Source organism: Loxodonta africana, chromosome 5 (assembly GCF_030014295.1).
Source record: "Loxodonta africana isolate mLoxAfr1 chromosome 5, mLoxAfr1.hap2, whole genome shotgun sequence".
Taxonomy (NCBI): domain Eukaryota; kingdom Metazoa; phylum Chordata; class Mammalia; order Proboscidea; family Elephantidae; genus Loxodonta; species Loxodonta africana.
Window position 1 is genome coordinate 27798800 of NC_087346.1, and position 14851 is coordinate 27813650.

At 38.3% G+C, this 14851-nt stretch overlaps 1 protein-coding gene across 1 annotated transcript in view; it reads right to left on the reverse strand.

The window, feature by feature from the left end:
• Window positions 1-1048: 1048 nt before the first annotated feature.
• Window positions 1049-14851, reverse strand: part of MYOZ2 (myozenin 2) — a 56366-nt gene continuing 42563 nt past the window's right edge. The window contains exons 6-7 of the mRNA XM_003410418.4: window positions 14158-14341; window positions 1049-1477 (exon numbers count right to left, since the gene is read on the reverse strand). Coding sequence (XP_003410466.2) covers window positions 1243-1477; window positions 14158-14341 — 419 coding nt within the window. The 3' untranslated portion in view covers window positions 1049-1242. The remainder of the gene's footprint in view (window positions 1478-14157; window positions 14342-14851) is intronic.

Consider the following 14851-nt stretch of genomic DNA (forward strand, 5'->3'; position numbering starts at 1 on the left):
CAATATATTCACATACCTCATGATAGATGTAGCAACGTTACTTTCAGATACTTTTGTTCTCTTCTATTTCTTGCTGTTGTTTGTGTTTTATAGCATATACTCCCTAGTACTTAAGGAGTTGAACAAAATTTAAAGATTTCAGCAAGGATAGCTGACAATTTAAATTACACCCTCTCTCTTCCCTGCTCTCATACCTCATTTGTTTATATGTATGATTGCGTATTTTATTTGTTCTTGCTCTTCTAAAAATGCTTATATAAAGTAGAATTTAACACAGAGAATTGGGATTTGTGAAACTTAAATTCTGAACACACTTTAGTCACTACAACTGTAGTAGCATGAAGTCCCTTAAGTCATTGTGTCTGATTCTCCTTCACTTAATACTGCTATTGAGTGTCGTCAAGTCAGATTTTGACTCATAGCGACCACATGTGACAGAGTAGAGCTGCCCCGTAGGGTTTTCTAGGCTGTAATTTTTATGGGAGCAGATGGCCAGGTCTTTCTCCTGTGGAGTTGTTGGGTGGGTAGGTTTGAACCATCAATCAACCTTTCAGTTCATAGCCAAGTACTTACCCTTTATGCCACTAGGGCTCCTTGACTTAATACTTAGTAAATATATTAAACCAGTTGAACTCTGGATAATGTTATCTGGAGTAATTACCTAATGATTTAAAACATGTCAAAGAGTAGAACATGCTTCAGAAATTCTCAGAATGACTAATGAAAAGACTTTATCCATTCTATTTTATCATTCACCGGAAACAGCGAATTCCACCCTTTTCTCCATCAATAATGTTCATATATCATCTTTCATAGCTCTTCTCCCTTAGATAAAATTCTGAATGAGTCTACACACCTGTCACTGCATTTTGATACTAAATTCCATTTGAAAAACTCACGCAGGAATAAATCATATTGAATGAAACAAAGGTGAAGCCCTTTGTTTTCAGTTACTCTTCTGAATTTCTACACTGAAAAAGCAGGAATATTTGTTCTTGTCCGTACCAGGTGAAAACAAAATTATGAATGAAAAAAATTAAAGGTTTTTTTTAAATAAGATTCTGAATTGTTTATTAGAACTCTATCTGAGATTGAAATTAAATGCCATAAAAGGAAATCGCTAAATTGCTATTAAGTTTTTGCTACTAAAGAAGTGTAAGTGGCTTTGCCAGTAAATAGAATAATAAAACAGCAACTTTTACGTTCAGAGGTTTTGTGGCATATACAATCATAACTTCCTTTTCATAGGTCTTCTGATTCCGGTACAGTGGTATCCTCTGTAGGTTCAGTTGTTATCACTATAGGAATATTCTCAGATATCCAACCCTTGGGCGTCCTATTAAAGGACCTTCTGCCTGAAAGGGGATTGGTCAAGGCCATGAACCTGGGATCTGTTAGCATTAGTAGTTCAAAATCTGGAATCTTGAATTTAACCATTTTTGATGCTTTTTCAAAACCTCCAAAAGGGGTGGCGACTCTGGGAAATAAAAAGAAAAGTTAATTAATTAAAAAATTTATTTATCAGGAAATAGAAAACAATTTAATTCATGATTTTATGGCTATATTGTTATGTTCTTAGTAGTTATTAGTTTTGCTTACGAGGCAAACATTTCTACTTAAGGTTCATGCCTTTATGATAAAACAGGTATTTGTTATTAAATTAGTGTAAAGCCCCTTTGTTTGAACTCTTAATTTTGGACTATTCTGTGTACCCTGAGCTCATCACAAACATTTCTTGCCTCTGTGCCTTTGCAAACAATGTTTCTCCTGCTTAAGATATGCCCTCCCTAACTTCTCTCCACTTGTATATGTCTTGTAGCCTATAGATCCTAACTTCCACTCAACTATCCCAGCCCACATTTTCTTAGCCAAATCCATACAGCATCAGTTGTTTTATGTCAGTCATTTGCTGCTTATGATATGGTACTTTGTATTGTCAGCTTCTCTTTTTAAAAATATAGTTTTGTTTGGGTCATCTGTGAATTATGAACTCTCTGAGGGTAAAAAGTACTTCTTTTGCATCTTTGTATCTCCACTGCAAAAGCTTCAGGTCTTTCCGTTCATCTTCTGAATGAAGTCCAACCTCCTTATTTTGTCATTTAAGGCCCAACATAACTTTGTAGCTTTTTTTGATTTATGCTTCAACTTACTTATTATTTATTCAACATTAGGGATACAATCATGAGCCAAAGATAAGAAAGAAGACAACTTTACTACTGAGTTGAAGTAAGATGAGCTTATAGAAAAAGAGATGATCTGACTGATTAAAAAAAAAGAAAATTCTCTCTGCTTTGTGGAGAATAGCCTAAAAGAGGGCAACAGTGAGTGCACAAAGTCCAATTTGAAGGCTCTTACGGTAATCAGGTAAAGATATGGTGTTGATTTGGACCAGGTGGTAACACTGGAGGTGTTGAGAAGTGGTTGAATATATACTGAAGACAGAGTGAACAGGACTTTGCTGATGGTGGGAAGTATGAGGTAAACAGTAGAATCAAGGATAAGTCCTAGGTTGTTTACTTGAGCAACTTGGTGTACAAAGATGCCATTTACTGAAATGAGGTAGATTGGAGAAGGACCTGGTTTGGGGGCTGGAAATCAGGAGTTTGATTCTGACATGTTAATTTTTGTATGCTTGTTAGACATCTCATGGGAAATGTCCAATGGACTGGCTGAAATTCAGGGAAAGAGTTAGGCTTGGTAATATAATTGGCATTGTCAACAAGTAGATGACACTTAAAACTTTGGAACTACATATAATCACAGCCCAGAATGAGTGTAAATAAAGAAGGTAGCACTCCAGCATTTGTTGTTGTTGTTAGGTGCCGTCAAGTTGGTTCCAACTTATAGTGACCCTATGTACAACAGAACAAAACACTGCCCGGTCCTGCACCATCCTCACAATCATTGCTGTGTTTGAGTCCATTGTTGCAGCCACTGTGTCAATCCATCTCATTGAGGGTCTTCCTCTTTTTTGCTGACTCTCTGCTCTACCAAGCATGATATCCTTCTCCAGATACTGGTCCCTCCTAATAACATATCCAAAGTACATGGTGCTAAGGAGCATTCTAGCTGTATTTCTTCCAAGACAGATTTGTTCATTCTTCTGTCAGTCTGTGGGATATTCAATATTCTTCACCAACACGTAATTCAAAAGCATCAATTCTTCTCTGATCTTCCTTATTCATTGTCCAGCTTTCTCATGCATTTGATGTGATTGAGAATACCATGACTTGGGTCATGCACACTTTAGTCCTCCTCAAAGTGATATCTTTGCTTTTCAACATTTTAAAGAAGTCTTTTGCAGCCGATTGGCCCAGTGCAATACTGTCATTTGATTTCTTGACTGTTGCTTCCATGGGTGTCGATTGTGGATCCAAGTAAAATGAAACCCTTGACAACTTCAATATTTCCTCTGTTTATCATACTGATGCTTATTGTCCAGTTGTGACGATTTTTGTTTTCTTTATGTTGGGGTGTAATCCATCCTGAAGATTGTATTCTATGATCGTCATCAGTAAGTGCTTCAAGTCGTCTTCGCTTTCAGCAAACAAGGTTGTGTCATCTGCATATCACAGGTTGTTAATGAATCTTCCTCCAAGCCTGATATCACATTCTTCTTCATATAGTCCAGCTTCTCGGATCATTTCCTCAGCATACAGATTGACTAAGTAAGATGAACGGATATAACCCTGATGCACACCTTTTCTGATTTTAAACCGCATAATATCCTTTTGTTCTGTTTGAACAACTGCCTTTTGGTCCATGTACAGGTTCCTCATGAGCACAATTAAGTATTCTGGAATTCACATTCTTCACAATGTTATCCATAATTTGTTATGATCCACGCAGTTGTATGATCCACATACAAACTCCAGCATTTAGGGTTTGGAAAAAGGGGAGAAGCCAGCAATGAAGACTAAAAAGATAAAAATCTGGAGAACTTGATGATCTAAAAGTCAAGTTACAAAAGTATTTCTTGGAAGAGGGAATGATCAACCATTATCATATAGTATTGAGATGTTGAGTAAATTGGTAACTGAGAACTCACCACTACAGTGGAGTGGTGGCATACAGTCTTGACCAAAATGAACTCAAGAGAGGATGGGACATTAGGTAATAGAAACAATTAATATAGACAAGTCTTTCGTGAACATTTTTACTATGAAGAAAAAGCATAGAAATTGAAGATAATCAGATGGGGCCTGAGTAAAAGAAAGGATTTTTATTTAGGATAAGAGACTTTTTAATATGTCTATATGCTGAAGTGAAGTGGACTTGAAGCACTTACTGATGAAGAATAAAGACTACAGCCTTCAGCATGGATTATACCTCAACACAAAGAAAACAAAAATCCTCACAACTGGACCAATAAGCAACATCATAAAAAACGGAGAAAATATTGAAGTTGTTTAGGATATCATTTTACTTGGATCCACAATCAACACTCATGGAAGCAGCAGTAAAGAAATCAAATGACATACTGCATTGAGCAAATCTGCTGCAAAAGACCTCTGAAAAGTGTTAAAAAGCAAAGATGTCACTCTGAGGACTAAGGTGCGCTTCACCCAAGCCATGGTATTTTCAGTCACCTCATATGCATGAGAAAACTGGACAGTGAATAAGGAAGACCAGAGAAGAATTGATCTGTTTGAATTATGGTGTTGGCAAAGAATATTGAATATACCGTGTACTGCTGGAAGAAAGAACAAATCTGTCTGGGAAGAAATATAGCCAGAATGCTCCTGAGAAGCAGAGATGACAAGAGTTCACTTCATATACTTTGGACACGTTACCTGGAGGGACCAGTCCCTGGAGAAGGACTTCATACTTTGTAGAGGGTCAGCGAAAAAGAGGAAGACCCTTAATGAGGTGGATATGCACAGTGGCTGCAACAATGGACTCAAACATAGCAACGATTATGAGGATGGTGAAGGACTGGGCAGTGTTTCGTTCTTTTGTTCATAGGGTTGCTATGAGTCACAACTAAGGTGATGGCACCTAACAATATGCTGATAGGAATAATCCATTTTTGAGAGAGAAAAAACAAATAATGTAGGCAAGAAAAGAGACAACTGATAAAAAGTTCTAGATTGGGTGAGAGAAGATAAGGATCAGTAAACAATTGGAGGAACTGACCTTAGAAATAGGATGGGCAATTTACTAGCTGTTAAAACAGAAAAGACAAAGAATATGGGTTCAGATATACAACAGTTGGTAGATTCATTGGTGGAAAGATGAAATAGGTCTCTTCCAGTTGCTTCCAGTTTCTCAGAAATGTAGCAAGGGTGGTCATCAGTTGAGAGTGAGGACTGGAGTAGGGTACTGGAAATTTGGGGAGAGAGGTGTGAAATTGTCTTCTACGGGATTGGAAGAAGGAATTGGCTAGAAAATGTGTTGGATTGCCTGGCAGTGCTGAAATTAAGGTGAGACAAAATTGTGTGCTTTTCTTTAGCGACATTCAGATGCTCAGGTGCAGGTACAGAGTAGATGGATAGATTTGACCAGACTTGGAGCTTTATCACTTGAGTACCACAGTTAAAGAGAGGAGCAAGAGACACGAGGATGTGTACAATGGAGTAATAATAGTGATGGACTGTGGAGTCTGGGAAGGAGCCCTGGTGCCATAGTGGTTAAGCACTCAGCTGCTAACTGAAAGGTCGGCGGTTCAAATCCACCAGCAGCTCTACAAGAAAGATGTGACAGTCTGCTTCCACAAAGATTACAGCCTTGGAAACCCTATGGGGCAGTTCTACTCTGTCTTCTAGGGTTACTATGAGTTGGAATCGACTCAATGGTAATGGGTTTGGGTTGGTTAGTGAGTGGAACTAAAGAATTATTAAACTGTATTTTTTTAATATAATAATGAAAAGTAGAGATGCAAGGGGATAAAGAGTAGATTTTGGAGGTGGAACAGGTATTGATAATGACAAACTTTAAGGAAAGCCAACAGTGACTGAGGAGTGGTTGAAAAGGTGATTCTTAAAAATGATATAGTTAAGGACTTACTTGAAAGGGCAAAGAGTTCAGTGGATCATTTAAATGCATGTTGGAGTCACCAAAATGTGATTATAGGAATATTGCTGGAGAGGAGTGTTCTTTTGCAGTATACTCCAGAAGAGTATTCTCAAGTGAGGCAGATATTAAAATCTTCAATGCCTGAGGAGAATGACCACGGAGTGAATAGATTACCCCAACAATGGCCGTAGCAGATGGAACCGTGTCATATTAATATAGAATCTCATGTTTCCTTGGCCCATGATTTTATTTTCAGTAGTTTGCTCCTCTCTGAATAGCAGTACATTTCATTTTCTATTGAATCTTTTCTCAGGATGACTGACCTTATTGTGTTCCCACCTAATTGCTATGCAAGATATGGGTGATAACAGGTCACTGACTGGCTCAGTAACCTCAATCTGATGTATCTTAGCAATCAAATTAGCACAGGTTTTCCCATCCAGGGCCTAAAACCATTATTCTGGAGGTAAGAGAGATAAATTTGGAAAAGAACTTGTTAGATCATCGTTCAGGTACTTTATGATTACTTAATTTCATTAGACATAGTAATGATGAAAGCTAATATATGTTGAGCACTACTATGAGTTGGACTCAACTTGATGGCAATGGGTTTATGTGGCTGCAATGTGACGGCTCACTTTTATATGGCCTTTCTAGCAGTGGTCTTGTAACTCCAAGCAAATGATTGGGTGGTACTATGTAAATGAGGTGCTTGTTGTCCACTAAGGGGATTGGACAGTTTGCTAATAATGCAAATAAGGTACATGGTACCCTTGTGGGGGTGGGAGCATGCAAATAAGCTACATGAAACCCTAATGAGGGGATTGGTTAGCTTTGCCATCTGCTAGGCTTAAAAGACAGCCAGTCCCAGAGCAGAGGGTGGACGTCACTACCACCAAGAAAGAAGAGCCTGTAGTGGAGTGTGTCCTTTGGATCTGGGGTCCATATGCTGAGAACCTCCTAGACCCGGGAGACAGAGAGCTGTAACACAGGTGGTGGCACAAGGTGGCAAGAAGATGTGGCCAGCATGGCAGAGAACCGGTAGCAGCAGAACCAGGAGACTGGCAGGAGGTGGCACGGTGGGCTTCATAGCCCATGGAGAGAGAAAACTGAGCATTTTCAGGCAGGAGGATGCTGGCAGAGTGGGGTGCCTCTGGGTACTTTTCAGCAGAGCTAGGCTCGCAGACCCATGGAGCTAAGAACTGAGGCCTTCAAGCAGGAGGCTTGCTGGCAGTGTGGGGTGCCCCTGAGCACCTGTCAGTGGAGCTAGGCTTGCTGACCCATGGAGCTAGACAGCTGTACACCTTTGAGCAGGATGCTTACTGGCGGAATGCGGTGCCTTTGGGCACTTGTCGGTGGAGATAAAGAGCTTTGTAATACTTTCCCAGGCAGGGTAGAGGCCAGCCCAACCTAAGAGGCCTGAGGGGCTGAGCAGCCAAGGGTCAGGGAGAGGACTGCCTGTGGGCACAGCTGAGTAGTTGTCCTAACTGAAGAACTGCATCCTGAGTTGTTTCTGATCCTGAATTGTAACCTGTTACTTCCCTAAATAAACCCCACAATCATGAGTATTATCTGTGAATTCTTTGTGGCCATTACAATGAACTACTCAACCCAGAAGAGAAGTAGAGAGTGCTTTGGGAGGGATGGCTGAAGTCAGAATTGGTAAAAAGGCTGGAGAGAGGAGGTATGTCTGCTGTCTACTTCATATGAATCAGTTTTGGGCTGTTGATGGTGATTCTCCCCTCATGAAGTTAGAGGAGGTCAGATGCCCCCACCACACCATTTTTACAGTGCCAGACACTGTTTTAAGTGCTTCTCAGACTCTGTTGGTATATGAATCATCTGGAGTTATTGTTAAAATGCAGATGCTCATACAGTCAGTCCAGAGTAGGGCCTGTGAATTTGCATTTCTAACACGCTCCCAGGTGACGCTTGTGCTGTTGGTTTGTGGACTACACCTTGAGTACCAAAGCTTTACATGATTGTCTCACTAAGTCCTCACAAAATCCTACTAGATGGTTCTATTTATATTCCCATTTAACAGATGAAACTGAGGCAAAGGTAAGTTTAATGGCTTGCTCAAAGTTGTTTACCTATCAAATTGTGGAACCAGGATTTGATGAGGCAGCCAGATTCACCTGAGGCCTGCTTCACTAGTCACTATCCTATACTGCACCTCCCTAGAGAATTATTAAGGGATATTCATCCTTCTCAAATCACTTTCTAAGTACAACAGTGTGTTTAGGAATCTCAATCCACTTGAGCTGGCTGAATAATATCAAGCCAGGTTGCGGCCACATTCATGACAAAACTAGCTGATTGAATGTCCTACCTTTTATCATCTGATTTAGCACGTTGAAGTGTCTTTATGACTCAAATGTGATTCAGTACATAATTAACAGTTCTTATTCTTGAGTGTCCACAACGGAAAATATTTTATCATTTCAGAAACTTGCCATCGTATACCAATAGTTTTTGTTCATTTGTTGAATCATACAGAAAATTATTGATTGCTTGGTATGTCTAGGCATTCTACTGTGTGCTAGGGTCTCAAAGACTAAAAGACTGTAAACTCAACAACAAAAAGACAACCCTATTTAAAAAAATGAGCAAAGGACTTGAATAGATATTTCTCCAAAGAAGAGATACAAGTAACCACTAAGCACATAAAAAGATGCTGAACATCATTAGTCACTAGGGAAATGTAGATCAAAACTGCAATGAGATACTACTTAATACCCACTAGGATGGATATTGTAATAAAAAAACAAAAATAACAAGTGCTAGCAAGGATGTGGAGAAATTGAAACCCCCATCCATTGCTGGTGGAAATGTAAAGTTGCAGCTGCTGTGGCAAATAGTTTGGGGGTTCCTCAAAAAGTTAAACAAAGAGTTAGCATATTACACAGCAATTCCACTCCTAGGTATATACACAAAAGAGTTGAAAGCAGGTACTCAAACATACTTGTACATCAACGTTTGTTGCAGCATTACTCATAATAATGAAAAGGTAGAAACAACCCAAGTGCACATCGATAAAGGAATGGATAAACAAATTGTAGTACATACATACAATGGAATACTATTCAGCCATAAAGAGAAATGAAGTCCTGATACATGCCACCACATGGATGAACCTTGAAAACATTATGCCGAGTGAAATAAGTCAGACATGAAAGGACAAATACTGTATGATCCTATTTACATGAAATATCTGGCATAGGCAAATGCACAGAGACAAAAGGTGATTAGTGGTTGCCAAGGGTCAGGGAGAAGGAGGAATGGGGAGTTATTGCTTAATAAGTAATGGGTTTCTGTTTGAGATGATGAAAAGTTTTTGGAAATAGATAGTGGTGATGGTTATACAACCATTGTGAATGTAATTAGTATCCCTGAATTGTACAGTTAAAAATGGTTAAAATGGCATATTTTGTGTTATATATCACCACACGTCTGCCAGTTTGTCATGTTGCGGTGATAAGCATGTTGCTGTGATTCTGGAAGCTATGCCACCAGTATTCCAAATACCAGCAGGGTTGCCTATGGTGGATAGGTTTCAGCAGAGCTTCCAGACTAAGACGGACTAGAAAGAAGGATCTGGTGGTCTACTTCTGAAAAAGTGACCAGTGTAAAACTTCTGAATAGCAGCAGAACATTGTATGATATAGTGCCAGAAGATGAGCCCCTCAGGTTGGAAGGCACACAAAATATGACTGGGAAAGAGCTGCTTCCTCAAAGTAGAATCAACCTTAATGGTGTAGACAGAGTAAAGCTTTTGGACCTTCATTTGCTGATGTAGCACAACTCAAAATGAGAAGAAACAGCTGCAAACATCCATTAATAATTGGAACTTGGAATGTACGAAGTGTGAATCTAGAAAAATTGGATGTCATTAAAAATGAAATGGGATGCATAAAGATCGACATCCTAGGCATTAATAAGTTGAAATAGACTGGTATTGACCATTTTGAATCAGACAATCATATGGTCTACTATGCCAGGAATGACAAATAGGAGAGGAATGGCATTGCAGTCATTGTCAAAAAGAACATTTCAAGATCTATGCTGGAGTACAACACTGTCAGTGATAGGATTATATCTTTAAGCCTACAAGGAAGACCATTTAATATGATTATTATTAAAATTTATGCACCAACCACTAATGCCAAAGATGAGGCAATTGAATACTTTTACCAACTTCTGCAGTCTGAAATTGATCAAAAGTGCAATCAAGATGCATTGATAATTATTGGTGATTGGAATGCAGAAGTTGGAAATAAAGAGGAAGGATTAGTAGTTGGAAAATATAGCCTTGGTGATAGAAATGACGCACAGATCACATGATAGAATTTTGCAAGACCAACATCTTACTCATTGCAAAAACCTTTTTTCAACGACATAAACGGCGACTATACACGTGGACCTCACCAGATGAAAAATACAGAAATCAAATTGACTACTTCTGTGGAAAGAGATGATAGAAAAGCTCAATATCATTAGTCACAACAAGGCCAGGGGCCGACTGCAAAACAGGCCATCAATTGCTTGCATGCAAGTTCAAGTTGAAGCTGAAGAAAATTAAAACAAGTCCACAAAAGCCAAAGTAGGACCTTGAGTATATCCCACCTGAATTTAGAAATCATCTCAAGAATAGATTTGATGCATTGAACACTAATGAATGAAGACCAGGTGCATTGTGGGATGACATCAAGAACATCATACATGAAGAAAACAAAAGGTCATTAAAAAGACAGGAAAGAAAGAAAAAACCAAAACGGATGTTAGAAGAGACTCTGAAACTTTGTCTTGAATGTAGAGTAGCTAAAGCAAATGGAAGAAGTGATGAAATAAAAAAGCTGAACAGAAGATTTCAAATGGCAGCTCAAGATGACAAAGCAAAGTATTACAATGAAATGTGCAAAGACCTGGAGTTAGAAAACCAAAAGGGAAGGACACGTTCGGCGTTTTTCAAGCTGAAAGAATTGAAGAAAAAATTCAAGCCTCAAGTTGCAGTATTGAAGGATTCTATGGGAAAAATATTAAGAAGATGGAAGAAATACAGTCACTGTAACAAAAAGAATTGGTTGATGCTCATCCATTTCAAGAGGTAGCAAATGATGAAAAACTGATGGTGTTGAAGAAAGAAGTCCAAGTTGCACTGAAGGCATTGAAGAAAAACAAGGCTCCAGAAATTGAGGAAAAATCAGTTGAGATGCTTCCACAAATGGACGCAGTGCTGGAGGTACTCACCCATTTATGACAAAAAATTTGAAAGACAGCTACCTGTACAACAGATTGAAAAAGATTCATATTTGTGCCAATTCCAAAGAAAGGTGACCCAATAGAGTGCAGAAAATTATCATGCAAGTAAAATTTTGCTGAAGGGGTTGCAGCGATACATTGACAGGGGACTGTCAGAAATTCAAGCCAGATTCAGAAGAGGATGTGGAATGAGAGAGTATTATTGCTGGTGTCGGATGGATCTTTTGAAAGCACAGAATACCAGAAAGATTTTTACCTGTGTTTTATTGACTATGCGAAGGCATTTGACTGTTTAGATCATAACTAATTATGTATAACATTGTGAAGAATGGGAATTCCAGAATACTTAATTGTGCTCATGAGGAACCTGTACATAGACCAAGAGGCAATTGTTTGAACAGAACGACAGGGTACTGCGTGGTTTAAAATCAGGAAACGTGTGTGTCAGGGTTGCATCCTTTCACTGTACTTATTCAGTCTGTATGCTGAGAAACTGGACTATATCAAGAAGAGTGCAGCATCAGGATTACTGGAGACTCATTAACGACCTACGATATGCAGATGACACAACCTTGTTTGCTGAAAGCGACGTCGGCTTGAAGCACTTACTGATGAAGATCAAAGACTACAGCCTTCAGTATAGATTACACCTCAACATAAAAAAAAAAAAAAGGAAAACAAAAATCTTCACAAAGCTGGACCTATATGCAACATCATGATAAATGGAGAAAATATTGAAGTTGTCAAGGATTTCATTTTACTTGGATCCATAGTCAATGCCCATGGAAGCAGCACTCAACAAATCAAATGACGTATTGCATTGGGCAAATATGCTGAAAAAGGTACTCTTTAAAGTGTTGAAAAGCAAAGGTGTCACTTTGAGGACTATGGTGCGTCTGACCCAAGCCGTGATATTTTCAATTGCCTCACGTGCATGCAAAAGCTGGATAGTGAATATGGAAACCAAGGAAGAATCGATGTCTTTGAATTATGGTGTTGGCAAAGAATATTGAATACTCTGGACTGCAAGAAGAACAAACAAGTCTGTCTTGGAAGAAGTACAGCCAAAGTGCTCCTTGAAGTGAAGTTGAAGAGACTGTCTCAAGTACTTTGGACATGTTATCAGGAGGGACCAGTCCTTGGAGAAGGACACCATGCTTGGTAAAGTAGAGGGTCAGTGAAAAAGAGGAAGACCCTCAACAAGATGGATTGACACAGTGACTGCAACAATGTGCTGAAATAAAGCAATGATTGTGAGGATGGCGCAGGATGGAGCTTTGTTTTGTTTTGTTATACATAGGGTCGCTGCGAGTCAGAACCGACTCAACAGCATCTAACAACAACCTGTTATATATATTTAACCATAGCAAAAAAAAAAAAAAGACAGTAGTAGATCTTAACCTCAATGAACTCACAGAGAGGTGAAGAAATAAACTTGAGCGGAAAAAAAATGTCATGGAATAAGGTAGTTACTCTAAGGGAAGTACGTCTTGAGTGTAGAGGAGCTTAAAGCTTCTTAAAGTTAGAGCCTGTGATCAAGACCAGCTACACAATTTGGAAAGCCCAGTACAAAATGATAATACAAGGCCCTTGTTCAAAAATTACTAAGAATTTAAAGATAGTGACAGCAGAGTATTCAAACACGGGGACCTTCTAAGTGTAGTGCCCCACTCAACTGCACAGGTTGCATGTTCATTCTCGGGGTTTTAGAATGGTTATCCATTAGATTCAAGAGCCTGGAGTTCAGCATTGCTAGATTTAAGGTGAATTTCGTCAACTAATCATGTATGTATTAATTTTAAAAATGAATTTTAATCGTATATATACATATATATATATTTTTCCCCCTGAATTAAACTGAAGAACATACATACCTCTGCCTCTGAAATTCAATATTTGGGTTTGGCCTTTAGTGGAGTATGTTTTCCCATTTTATCCAGTTCTGTTTTGTTTTTTCCTCCCATTTGGTGGGTCGGTTTCTTCTCTTGAAAATGAAAACATTTCCTTCCCTTCCATCACCCATCCCCTACCTCCTACTGCTGATCCAGTGAAAGGTTGCTGTTTGGCAAGAGTTTCCTTTTCTTTTCTTTGGCACCATTGAGACTGTATCCTGTTTATTTGAATTTTCATCACCCTCAGCACACAAATTAAAGAGTCCATTAGTAGAGATGTTAAACATTCGAAATGAGAGACCACTTGTAAAATTTTTAAGATTTCTAAAAATAGTTTCACATTTTAGTCAAAGTTAGTGAAGCAAAAAAATTTCCACTGTAAGGTATGGAATATGCTACTGCATATGCATCTCTCTAATTCCTAACGGAAATTCTTAAAAGGTAGATTTGACTTACAATATTTTTACGCTTTGTTGTCTAGGTAGTGACTGGTAAACTTGTTTTTTTTGACTCACAATTAAGACATGCTTTTTTGTTTATGTTGATTGGTCGATAATGGGTACTACATATGTAAAAATTAATAGTTCTGAACATAAAATGCATCAATAATAATTACTGATTATTCTATAAGGTAAAGGAGTAGGTTAAATGTAGTGAAATTAAAATAATTTATTTTACTAAATAATGCATCTATAGGTACTTAACCATATAATCATAGAATTTAGTGCAACCCCTTATTTTACAGATGAGAAAATTAATATAAGGAGACCTGCCCAAAGTTACATATTCCCAAGATTGAGTATATTAGTAGCATTGCAAAAGTGAGTCTTTACCTAGCTTAAAATCCTCTGTTGCCATTTTCATTAAAAACGAAAATGTTTTTCACCTGAGGATTTTGTTCCCTGTATTTTTTTTTTTTTTTTTTTTATCATGATAGCAAAAACTTGGTATCACATTCCAGCAGTGTCACCCAGGGTAACTGAATTACCTGTTAAAGCTCCTGTAATCAGGCAATTCTGACCTTCCTTCGGGCTTGAAAAATTTAGGATATAAAGCCTCTAAAAGCTCTGGATCGCTGCTAATGGCCTGTTCCCAGGGAGACTGGTAGTACTTAGGGACAGCGGTGGTGTTGAATCTTTCAGGAGGAATTTCCTTCAGTGGTCCAGAATATCCTTTGGAAAAATATGACAAGAATAAGTAAACACAGGTGACTGAATGTTTTTAGGCTCCACCTAACATCTTACCATGTTTAGTTTTTCATTCTGGGGTAAACTTATGAAGACTGCATTCTTTTTATAGTCCTCAGAAAAAAATAAGCTGAAGGAGTTAGACATTTTAAAACCCCTTTAAGCTTATGGAATGCTAAAAAGAAACCACTTAATGTTTCATTTTTCCAGACTATACAGCTATTTCTTCCTTGACTATCTTAGTACATATTTCTTCATGTAAAACTAAGACTTATGTTCACCTCATTTTAAAAATTTATGTCCTTTACGTTAATTTATACGAAACTTTAGATACCACAATTAATTAGTTAATTTAAAAATATGTATTGAGTGCTTACTGTGGTCTAGGCTGTGGGGAAACAGCAATGAAGACAAAATCTTTCTCCTCTGGGAGTTGACTCTTTAGAGATGTGTGAACACCTTGCCCATCTTAAACTGCTTCCCAAAATCAAACCC